The 12,999-nt window shown below is 43.2% G+C and overlaps 1 protein-coding gene across 1 annotated transcript in view; it reads left to right on the top strand.

Annotated features, from left to right (window-relative positions):
* Window positions 1-12,999, top strand: part of USH2A (usherin) — a 4,817,015-nt gene that overhangs the window by 2,378,841 nt on the left and 2,425,175 nt on the right. Inside the window, exon 36 of the mRNA XM_069608572.1 lies at window positions 1,064-1,215. Coding sequence (XP_069464673.1) covers window positions 1,064-1,215 — 152 coding nt within the window. The remainder of the gene's footprint in view (window positions 1-1,063; window positions 1,216-12,999) is intronic.

Here is a 12,999-nt window from a genome sequence, read left to right as displayed (position 1 = left end):
CTGATGTATTTTCTTTTCAGAAGAATTGCTGGTTTTAGCTGTTGAAGTATGATGACATGCCTGAACGATTATTATGGAACAACCAAAGGACATTTGTAATTCATCAATATTTCCTTGAAAAGATTTGTATCCATTAATCCTTGTTGTATTATATATCCAAGGGTTAGGTTGCGGTACAAAAACAAAAGTATGCTGAATACGATCGAGTCTACTCTTCGTTTTTCTTCAACAAGCACAACGTCAATCATTTTTTCACCTGCCCCACCTCCTTATCGATATGCATACTGATAAACAATGCACGTAAATCCAATGTGGAACAAATGTGGAGCTGTATTCTGTATTAAATGGGATAAATACAACACACATTGGGCCTCATTACGACCCAGGCGGTAAGTTACCGCCTGGGTCGTACCTTTACCACCATGGCGTAAACTACGTTTACGCCATGGTGGTTGGTGGACTTACCGCCCCATTCCGAGGTTGGCGGGGCGGTAAGTCCCCAATCCCCATTTACCCTTCCCCATTCCCATTTTTGCCCCATTTTTGCCCCAAATTACGGTGGCGTAATTAACATCAAGGTCCCTTAGCGCCATGGATTTTAACACCTGCTAAAAGCAGGTGTTAAAACCTCCATGGCGCTAAGGGACCTCGGAATCAGGCGGTAAGGGTCGGCGCTGTTTACGCCGCCGTAAACCCCTTACCGCCTGAGTCGTAATGAGGCCCATTGCATATATGCAATGAATGTTCTTCGTGATTTTAGAGTTATTGACCCAGGTAACATCTTGATTTTTGAGACCTTCATAAGAATGGTGAGTTAAAAGAATCATTAGCAAAATATGACAGGCAGTGCCCATATACGTGTTGAGACATGTAGGAAGCAGGAAAGCAGATATTGTGAGACATGTGCTTGAGCAATCACGTGCCTTCTTGATGATCTTCAGAATTTTGGATTGAAGAAATAAAAATAATTCTCAACATTTCCTCACAGTACAATGTAATATGTTTGCTTTTCTCAAAATACTTTTACATGTGCAGAAGTTAATATTAAATTCTGTCTTCACAGGGATAATAACAAGCTATGGATTATATATGAATGGCTTTCTGGTGCAGAACTCAACAAAGCGCCATTATTATGTTTCTGGCCTCACCCCTTGGAGTCTCCATTCATTTAGAGTCCAAGCGTGTACCACTAAAGGTTGTGCCCTGAGTCCATTGGTAAGCACTGCACTTTGTCACTGATTTATTTGAGATCACACTATGCAATGTTAAATGGTTTATACTGTTATGTATCACATGCTTCATTTCTAAAAATAAAGGTGATGTGCTTGTTCTTTTAACGTTATAAGAGCTGAATGATGTCAGACAGCTTCCTTTGCAACATCTTATTTTTTTATTTTTTGTACTAATGGAGCATGCTAGTGACTGCTATTAGTATGCATGCTACTCTCCTCTGCTAATATTGGGAACATGTTGGAGTCCTTGTAACACATATCATGCTAAAGATCATTGTACTAAAGCAGCATGTCTCTCCACTGACGAGTTATATGGGCTTTAGGGGGAAAACACCACAAATGCACGCGCGTGCACGTGCACACACACACATACACACACACACACTCTCTCTCTCTCTCTCCCTCTCTTCACTACAATCACGCCTGAACATCCTCCACACAGCAGCAAATACATCAGTTGTCAATCTATGTGCTATATAACATATTTCCTCCATTAGAACATGTGCCAACGTGAAGGTTCACCTTGGTGTAATCTTGATTACAGCTATCTTTTGCACACCCCATCCATATATTGTAGTGGGATTAGTATTCCTAATATTTACTTGATGACGTGTTAAATACTAAAAAAAAAAACGAAAAAAAAACAATTCCTGTAACAGCGCCTCAATGCACGCGGGCTGTGTGAGCGCTTTAAAAATGCAAACAAATTAAATTAAATACTGATTACTAATGTTTTGCTGTATTACCTGTACAGCGCTCTGTTGCACCCAAGCTAGGTTTGCACTATACAAATATTTATTAATAATAATATAATTCCACAATATATTTATTTTGTAATACCACAAATATTTATTAATACGAACCTCATACCACAAATCAAGAAAAACACACTATTGGCAGGATTGGGTATAGATGGGCGTCGGTGGGAAAAAGTGGAAATCCATTGGGAAGATGAAGGAACCTCAATAACAGCAAGGGGCAACAGCTGAGGTAAAAATAAATAGCACAATTGTATTTGGACATACTGGCTTACCCTCCTATGGCTAAAGTGCATACATAAAACACATATAAATGTATTTACAACAGGGAGAGGAGTGTGGTAGTTGGTAAAATGCGTTACTTCATTGAATACCTAGGCTTCCAATGGATGGATGTATTTTCTTCAGTGGTCTTTTCATTGACATATCAAGATGTCATAGAAACGTCCAAGAAATCCCTCAGCACCACAAGCTGGAATTGCCAAAAGGCATCCGGGGCATTGGAAGGCTTGCGGGGCATAACCTAGGATTCAATGGGTTACACTTCAGTTGAAATAGGTTGCTCGCATCCATCTCCTTCCTCATCATGTGGACATATGCTGATAAGAGCCGTGTACATCATGCTTTGTGTAGGTTACTTTGCACTGAACCAGGTCGAATGAGAGCAGAATTCATTGGAGTGGGTATCTATTGTATCTCCGTGTATCACACAGTACTCATTTGTACTTAAGATTGTGTATGTTACAACCCATCAGATTGCTCCGAAGTGAGCTATATTTGCTGGTGTAAGTCCACATTTGGAGCAAAGAAAGAGCTGCCCAAACCGCTGCATAAGCCCCCACCGCCCTATGTGAGTCAAAACTCCTACACCTTGACCCATTTTAAAATGCATGGCAAACATATTTTCCCTCACAAATGTGTCCTGAGCTGCACAGATGTTGGTCCTGGGGCCTTAGAGTCTTGTAAGTGCACTGTCCCATTTAGTAACATGCTTGTAGCCTTTCTAATGTCTGGCAGGCTGTTACCAGCTTCTATAACCATAATGCCAGAGATTTATCACCATATTGTATTATTCTAGATGTTTAGTTTCAGCTTCTGTTGGTACATACACATGTGTCTACAGGACACATATGTCCCAAGTGATATGTCCATCACATAGTTCTATTGACAAAGGATGCGAAGGATATTCTTTTTAGCTTTATCTACTCAAGTCCAAATATTCAATGTAGAAGGGCAAAGGATGTATTTGCAGAACCCTCACCAAATACCCTGAACCCAAGCCTGTAACAAAAAGGGTAGTTCGGTAACCAGCTCCATTGGTCAAATATGCAGAGCAGCATGTTTTAAGGAAATGAAATCCCGTACAGAATGTTGCATTTGTGTTGTGTTATCCATGGCATCCACAATAGAATTCCAAACAAAGGTGGTGTTACCAAATCAATGGTTTGGCATGTGCATTATTTGGCTTGGACATGCATGTGTTATTGGGAATGTGCGGGAGTACCCTGCCTGATGGTGTTGGTGGATGGTGGGGTCAGCAAGAGGATTGGGTGTTGCCACATGGAAGATGATGTTAGACCTAAGGCCAGCATCGGGCCAGGGCTAACCCACCATGCCATGTGTGAAAAACAGGAGCTTGTCACAAAGTAACCTTATCTACTCTGGTCTCTTTGAGAGAATTGAGGAGTAGTGTTCCCATAGAAGTGGCAATGCTGGTATGCTTGGTTCCCCTGGCCTGACTGTTGAACTGCTCCTGAATCTACCCCAAAAAAGGGATGCATGAGCTAGGCCATGCTATCCTGGCAGCACTAGATGGCCAGTCTCTATTCAAGCAACATAAAAGCAGAAACTCCTAAATGTTGGATGTGACTCCTAAGCTGTGGTCCAGTGGGTACTAGAGACCTAACCTAGCTCATAAAGCCCTCATAGGGTCAAGGTTGGACTACTGCAATGCCTGGTTTGCAGAAATCTCGCAGCGGAACATTAATAAACTGCGAATCATTCAAAACAATGCTCTCAGAGGCACACTCAATATTCATAAGCGTGAGCATATCTCAGATGTAAGAAAAAGATTCCACTGAGTACCGATCCGTGTGTTCATCATCTTTAAATCCTAAGCTGTCACTCACAAATGCCTTGCAAATAGGGCCCTAAGAAATTCTCTATATCACAATCTACTAGACCTATCATATCCTCTTACACCTACCAACTTATCATCCCATTCTTTCAGCGTGAGAGAGCAGGGGGGACTAGTTTCCCAGTCACTGCATCCAAGACCTGGAACTCCCTACTGCTTTTACTCATAGCTGAACAATCATACTAGGTGTTCCAGAAACATCTTAAAGCTGTACTTTTCTCTGCAAACCTACCCCTTGCTTGAGTTTAACCATGCTCCTTTATTCACAGACTCACTGCATAGGTGCATTTCTCCTCACTTCTGCCTTGCCACACTATACTAGCACATATGTAAAGAAGCTATCATGTCTGACTCACCTGCTTGTAACAGTGCCTTGATGCCTAAGGGTTTAGTGTGCTTAATTCTTGCATAAATAAATAAATACATAAATACCCTATTGTTACTCAATAAAGACAAGCGCCAAGATAATTAATCATCACCACTATCTATTCATCTGATACTTGTGCCCTTTGGATGACACGTGTTTCAGCTATACACCTTTTTCAAATCAGGGCATGTTTGTTTCTTTATTGTTGTCAAACATATACATTCATTAAGTATAGTAACAGTACATTTAAATACATGACAGACATTGTCATTTATACAAAAGCATAGCTTGCCATCTGTCCACTGCTATTAAGAATACTATGGTTGGTTGTCTCCATGACCATCAGTGTGGCTTCGGAGCTGCCAGAAGCACGGAAACTGCTCTCCTGAACAATCGTGAAAACCTGCTTTCTAACCTTGATTCCAACAGCCCCTGTGTCCTCATTTTACTTGATCTCTCTTCTGCCTTTGACAAAGTCAACCATGCCATCCTGCTCAACCGTCTTCGTGATAACCTGGGTATCACCGATCAGGCCCTGGATTGGCTGACTTCTTTCCTCTCTGATCGACCCTCCCAGGTCCAACTTCGGTCCTTCCTGTCCTCTATCTCCTCTATCTCTACCTGTGGTGTTCCCCTGGGCTCTAACCTCTCTCCCTGGCTGTTCAACCAATACCTGGAACTTCTTGCTATGTGCTCTCTGACCCAACACCCAGTGCTATGCGGATGACACTCCGCTCCATTTCAGGCTCCCTTCAGCCACCTCTTCTCCTTCTCTCATCTCTGACTGTCTTTCTGCTCATTAGGAGTGGAGTGCCAATAATGATCTCTGCCTTAATGCCAGTAAGAATGAGATTCTCCTCATCGGCACACCCACTCCCTCCTTTCCAGTCACACTCTCTCCGGCCTCTCTTGGCCCTCTTCCTGCCCCCACCTGTGAGGCTAACAAACTCGGGGTCATCTTCGACTACACCCACTCCTTCTCTCTACACATCTCTGACATCTCTAAGAAGTCACACTGCCAGCTGCAGCTCCTCAGAGCTATTCTTCCTTTCCTCTCCTTCCCCCAGAAGCTCATTGTCTCCAGAGCTCTGTTTCTCTCTAGGCTGGATTACTGCAACAACCTCTTTCTAAATCTGCCTGCCTCTACTATCCACCCTCTGCAACTCATTCAAAACAGGACTGCAAGACATGTCCTTGGCCTCAAGCCCAGGGATCATATCTCTCCAGGACTGAAATCTCTGCATTGGCTCCCAGTGGCTGTGGGGATTAAGTTCAAAACCCTCTGCATTGTCCACAAGGCCTTCTGGGGCTTCGGGCCTAAATAACTTCAACTCTCTCTTCCAAAATATCTTCCTTATCAAGCTATTTACTCATCCACCTCCAACTCTCTCAGCCTCAGTCGCTTCTCCAAGCAACAATTTGTTTGTAGATCTCTTTCTTCCGCTGGGGCCTCCCTCTGGAACAGCCTCCCTGCCTCTCTGAAAATTGAGGAAAACCATCTCTGGTTCCGGAAGGACCTCAAGACCTTCCTCTTTGCTTCTGCTTTCTCTCCTCCGCTCCACTGCTGAACTCTTGGCTAAAACTGAAACTGCACTGGTCACCTGGTTACCATCTGTTCCTGGTCCCAGGTCCCCTCCATGCTAGTTGCACTTCTGCACTGCCCTCCTGGTAAACCTTGCACTGTGGGGCTATTTCCGTATCCCTGCAGCCCCATACCAGCGCTTGACACCTGCACTTACCCTTGCACCTGCCACCAGCTGGCCGCACTTCTTATTTATTGTTTTGTTTTAATTTATTTACTGTTTATCCTATGTTCTGCACTCCCCCCTCCCCCTTTCCCCTCACACTTATCCTCTTCCCCCTCTACCCTGCACTTGTGCGGTTTCAATTTCACCTGACCTAGTGAGATAGTTGTCTCTGTCTTCCCTCTGTTCTCCTCCCATGCTTTGTTTTGCTTTGAAACACTTGTGTATAGGCGCTTTATAAATGCCATATCATATCATATCATACTATGGATATTCTGGCTCCTGAAAGAATGAAGAAAGCTGAAATGATAAAAAAATATATTGGTTCTCTGACAACATTATTAATGCTAGGAAGATTACACAAGCATTGGCACAGGAATGGAGGAAACATCCGGAACCTTCCACATTGGGAAAATACAAAAAAGCTGCTGCATTCTATAGGAACAACATTATTGAAGCAAAAGCTAAAAACTTTAATTCACGGATCAATAAAGCCAACTCGTCCACTAATTCATTATTTAAAATTCTTAAGGAATTCGAGAATTACACCTCTCCCTTTCCTTCTATCACCAAGGATTCCACCTGGTGCCAATTAATTCAAGATGAGCTCATAACTAAAACTACTAACCATCAAGTGCGTATCTCTTAGCAAATGAGTCATGTTACCTCTAATTCTAAACATACCCTATGAAATCTAACATGCCTGATGCCCCTAGTTCATCTATAACTAATTTGAATTCTGACACAGTACTGAAGTAGAAATTCATGATATTATTATGAACCTCGAAACAGCCACATACTCTGGGGACCCCTGTCCTACTAATATCCTGAAAGACTCCCTAACTGTGATTATCCCTTGGATCACCAAGCTCATCAATTAATCCTTCTGTGAAGGCACGGTCTCTGCCTCACTGAAGAATGCTTGGATTACTCTGGTGCTCAGAAAGAACTGTTTAGACCCTTCCATAGCCAAAAACTATCGCCCTATAACCTGTGTTCTATACCTATTAAAAATTCTTGACAGAGTTGCCTATCTACAACGAGAATAAACGTTTGGGCACTCATCATTCTGGTTTTGTAGTTCGGCACGGGACTGAGACAACATTTTTGGACCTTAAGTCCAACATCTCAAATATCATAGAGAGGGGCCATCCTGCCTTGGTTATGTTATTGGACCTCTCTGTGGCCTTTCATCTCATTGATCACAATATCCTTCATGAAAGGCTGCTCAATATTGCTAACTTCTTAGGTAATGCATATGACTGCATTTCTTCCAGTTTATGCTCTAGAACCTCAAGAATTGTTTTCAGGGATGCCGAAGCCACTCCTATTCTCTCTACTTGCGGAGTACCTCAGGGTTTTTGCCTGTCTCTGACTGTATTTAACATATATATCAGACCACTTCTTGATCTTTTTGATGACCTGGGTGTCCAATATGCTAATTATGCTGATGACAACCAGGTCCTCTTTGAGTTAACAGGTACCTATGCCACCAATCTCAATGATATGATATGAGCTTCTCATTGTTGAGACATCCCCTCAGCTTAAGACCTTGACCCCTGCTATTTCCATCTTTCTATCTTGGGTAATAGCATTCCGGTCTGTAAATCAGTTAGAACACTTCGGGTAATTTTGAACTCTGAACTATCCATGAAACAGCATGTCTCTAGTGTGCGCTCATCTTGTGGATTCATTACCAAGTTATTGTTTGAAATCAAGCCACATCTATGCTTTAAAAACTGGTCTCTTTTGGCCACTGCACTAGTTAACTTGCCACTTGAATATTGTAATAGTCTGCTTGTCAGGACTTCCCAATCTAATCTATCTCCTCTGCAAACTACGCAAAATGGTGCTGTCAGGGATATATACAGTCTTGCCAAGAATTATCATGTATCTACCTACAGAAAAAAAGCTACACTGGCTTCTGCTCAGTCAGAGATTTAGATGCAAGTTGCTCTCCCTGACCTATAAATACCAGAACGCTGCCACTCCTCTTTACTTGGAGTGAAGAATGTCTTGTGTTCAACCCCTCAGATCCCTGCGCTCTAATAACTCTCTCTCTCTTTATATCAGCTTCACTTTCGTCTGAAAAGGTTCAGAGGTACCTGCTTTGAGGTGTGTGCTCCTCGGGAATAGAATATCCTCCCTAATGCTTGTAAACTATCCTCCTTGCTTCTGGTCTTCAAAAAGGCCATCAAAACACTTATTTTTAATTCTGCTGAATAAATTGTACTCTCTCTCACTTTGCTCATCTTGTCTCTTCTGACCGACCTGTCCTCTTGATTTTTTGGCACTCTGAGGCCCATGGTCCTGCAGCACTTTGAAGAATCAAAAATAAAAAATAAATGCATATGGCTAGTGCCCATAAGTTTATTAGAGGACCAATTGACAAGATCCTTCACATTGGATTATAGATCTTTTTTTCCTTTATTGGATTTTTCAGGGGCCTCCCATTCTCTGGTGATTTGTGATTTGCTTATTACACATGAATGTGTTCTTATTAGACATGTTCATACCAGCCTCCGCTTTATAAAATAGATGTCAGAATATGGACGATTCCTCTGCCATCACCAGAGATCTAGTAATTCTTTCTGTATTCTCTGTTATTAGAGGTGCAAACATCACAGTGTCCCTTTTCTGTTTAAGACGCATAACATCTGCGTTATTTCTCACCCTGTCACTTGGATCTTTGTTTATGTATGAACGTGGAGTTGACAAAACTGCATTTATCTTATATGTGTATTTCAATAATTCATGTAATGTATTGTCTACGTTTTTTATGGAGGCTGATAATTACTTAAGGTTTCTTGTAGGTATTGCTGTTCTTCTACAATGTATTTCACCCATTATGGCTCCCACAAAAACATTACCCGAGCTACATGGGCCTTCATTTTCCCAGTTCATCTGCCAACCTGATAACGGAGCCAATGGAACTATGCACATTTTTTTTATAGATTTGTTCATTATACCAAGCAATTATTTTCTGAATTATTTTGGCATCATTTGATGAATGGTCACCAAAAATCTCTTGTAAAGTTTATCCAGAAACTCTAAGTATGTTTTTATCGTACAGTTCCTCTCAATTCATTGCTCTAACAGGTATACATCTTAAATGTAAGTTTTGATATGGAGAGACTCATTTATTAAGTGGAGAAACTGTATTTATGACAGAAACATGTCCTATTTGTTTTTCTTGCTTTCTTATCAATTGCACTGTGAAAGGTTTTAAAATGTAAACCAGATAACAAAATTCCTCCAGAATATGTATGCTGTCTTTTCATTTGCTGCCTGCTGATGTTCAGTGAGTTAGCTTATCTTTTTGGTATACTAAGTTGTTCACAATGGGGGAGGGGGTAGATATGCCTCCTGCAAGGATTTCACAGTTAGTTATTTTTTCTAGATTAGTAATGCGGACAACACTTTAAATTCAATTGCGGGCAGCACCTTATATGGGATACCATCCTACTATCCACAAAGCAATATTTCAATATGTCCCTGCCTCTGTTGGTGTTTACTTGGCGCCCTTGACGTATACAATAAAGAAAGTGAAACACTGTTCTTATCATCACCAAGTTATACATCCGTCCTTCCTTTTTTGACCCAAACAAAATGAAGACAGGAAAGAAAACATGTCTTGTATCTTTATGGGGTTTAGGAAAGCACCAGGACTCTTTTGTCAAATTAAATAACTTTGCAATTATAATTATTATTTCGATTTTACCATGGCTTAGGTCCTTCACATGGTCAGCATCTGTGAATGTATATTGCCATTTCACACATATTTGTCAGCTTGTTGGATGTTAATGACTTTTAGCCACCCTACCTCCTTCCAACTTCACCCTTTCCTCCTTTCAGCAAATCTCAGTCAGGCTATTCGCTCCCACCCCTATCACAATCCTGCTCATTTACAACCTACTTGCTTTGCTTAATCTCTTCTTGCCTATGTTTACCTCTTACTTGAAATTCGCCCAGTTGATGTTCTGGCCCTCTTAATGGGTGTTCTTTACCTTAAAAATATAACTAAGGTACATCAGCGCTAACTTGACTCCACTTTCTGTGACAACTCTCTATTCAACTTACTTAACCTTCTCATCCTCTCTCTAAGCAACTCTCTTGATCTCATTCACATCCTCCAACCCAGTCTTCTATGTGATCACTCAGTCATTCACTTAATCATCTCTCTTCCCTGACCAGTTTTGCTCCACCTCCTTCATCTATTTCAACTGTACGCACTGCTTGATTCAAACTCCCCAGCTGTCATTATCCTTCTCGATCTTCCTTCTGTCTTTGACACAGTCAACCATTCCATCCTCATACTATTGGTATCTCCGAATGGGCACTGGACTGGCTGGCATCCTTCCTTACTGACTGCTCTTCCCAAGTCAACCTGGCACATTCTCTCCTACCTCCCTCTCCCCCTGTGGTGTCCCGCAGGGTTCTATCCTCGGCCCCTACTCTTTTACACCTACCTTGCTCTGCTTGCATGCCTCATCTCTTCCCTTTCTCTCCCAACTTCCAGTGTTATGCAGATGACACACAGCTCTTTTTCAAACTCCCCGCTGACCCTCTTGCACCCTCCATCATCCCAGACTGTCTGTCTGCCATCCAGTCCTGCTGCACCACCAACGATCTATGCCTCAATGATTGTAAACTGAGATCCTTCCCATTGGGACCCCTGCTCCCTCCTTCTTCAGTTCACTCTGGCCTACCTCTTTTGGCTCTCCCCCTGCACCCCCTTCTGAAGTCAGAAACCTTGGAGCCATCTTTGACTCCTCTCTCTCCTTCCTCCCTCACACTCAGGACACTTTCAGATCTTCCTTCTCAAAGGAATTCTCCCTTTTCTCACTTTCCCCCAGAGGCACAATGTGACACAAACCCTGGTTCTCTCTAGGCTTGAATATTGCAACAGCCTCCTGAATCTACCATCTTCCACTCTGAGACCCCTCCAACTAATCCAGAATAGGGCAGCAAGACTTATCGTTGGCCTTAAGCCCAGGGACTGCATCTCTCCTGCACTAAAAAGTCTGCACAGGCTCCCGGTTGCTGCACAGATTAAATTCAAATCCCTATGCATCATCCACAACGCAGTCTGGGACAGAGTATCACGCTAACTTAAACATTATCTTACTAAATGCTCCCCCTCTAGACCACTACGCTCCTCTGGCTCCAACTCTCTGCGTGTAAAGCATTTTGCTAAACAGAGGGCAGGTGGTCGTTCGCTTTCCTCAGTTAGCTCCCTCCTATGGAACAGCCTCCAGCTCCCTCTGCGCCTTGAGTGGATCTTCTTAAATTCCAGAAGCTCCTTAAAACTCTCCTCTTTACCTCCTCCTTCCCCTCCTCTCTGCCCTGCTAACCCCACAGTTTCTGTAATTGATGCCCTGGCCCCTTAGGCATCCTTGTGGCCCTGACCTCCCTCACCCAATAAGTCCAACTCCTGTCTATCCTCTGCACTTACACCCTCCGCACTGGAGACTTGCACTTACACCCCTCGCGGCTTCAGGCCATGTAGCAATCAACATTCCTAGCACTTCACCAGTGGTTCACCCAGGAGCAGAGACTCTCCAGCACTTCCTCCCCTGCCAATTTCCCGGCTGCACTTTCCTGTTCTGAATACTCACAAGGCATAGTAGGTTCATGCTTCTTTTCCTTTTCCCCCCACTGCTCTTAAGTATTGTGTTCTTTATGTATTTTGATATGCTTCCAACTCCTGCTCCCTCCCTTGCCCTGTGGGCACTTTGAAACATTGTGCCTCATTACGAGTTTGGAGGTAGCCATGCCGTTTTTAGCGGCATGGCTACCCCAAAACTTGGGTCCCGAAAAATGGGAATCACCGGGCCATTCCGACCTTTGCGGCCCGGTAATTCCCATTTGCGGGACCCGGACCCGGTACATCCCCATTCCCATTTGAGCCCCCAAACGGTTCAATGGGAATGTGTAGGGTGCTAACAACGGTCCCATTAATGACGGGATCGTTGTTAGTATTCTGTTCTGCTAGCGGGTGCCGCTCTACACGTCTGGTCTGACCAGGCGTACACGGCGGCTCCGCGAGCAGAACTCGTGATGAGGCGGGGAGGCAACAATGGCGCCGGTAGCAGTACCGGCGCCGCTGTTGCCTTACCGCCAGGGTCGTTATGAAGTCCATTATATCTTATTGTATAAGTGGCAAACAAGCAAACAATAAATAAATAAATAAATACATATCACGAAATGCAAACACAACTCCAAGGTCCCATACCAGACTGAATGACAGTCTTGTTCCCAGTTCTCTGTCGTAGTATGCCCACTCCAACACACGTGCCTCCTTCTAATTCAAATCTCCACTGGCAAACCCCTTTAAAGATATCTATCCTGCCTTCTTCTTCACCCTCTCCCTCCTGTGCCCTCTAAAATGGGTCTTGTTAAGATGTGCTCTAGGTGATGAAAAAGTACTCCAGAGAGACAGGTTGGGAAGAAAACTTCTTTACTGGGTTCCGTGTTACAAGATGACACAATAGGTAAATCCAAAGGTAAGTAAGTAGGGTGTACAAGAAATCATCCACCGGCCTCCACTGTCACAGGCTGCTTCACTCCAACTGACAGTCATGGGACTTACAGGGTCACAGCATATCATTGCACAAGCACTCGTTCCACCAGGCATTCCACCAAGCAAGCATTCATGCATGGCCCAAGCAAGGGAAGAGCCTGCCCATGTAAAACACTTGTTTTCAGCAAAGCGTCTTAATGTTAACTGCTGTTGATATGGAAACAGAGCATCCAAAAC

Source organism: Ambystoma mexicanum, chromosome 4q, assembly GCF_040938575.1.
Source record: "Ambystoma mexicanum isolate Mex_15411 chromosome 4q, UKY_AmexF1_1, whole genome shotgun sequence".
In the NCBI taxonomy this organism is placed as follows: Eukaryota; Metazoa; Chordata; class Amphibia; order Caudata; family Ambystomatidae; genus Ambystoma; species Ambystoma mexicanum.
The sequence above is the reverse complement of the archived record's forward strand: the minus strand, read 5'-3'. Positions and strand labels throughout refer to the sequence as shown.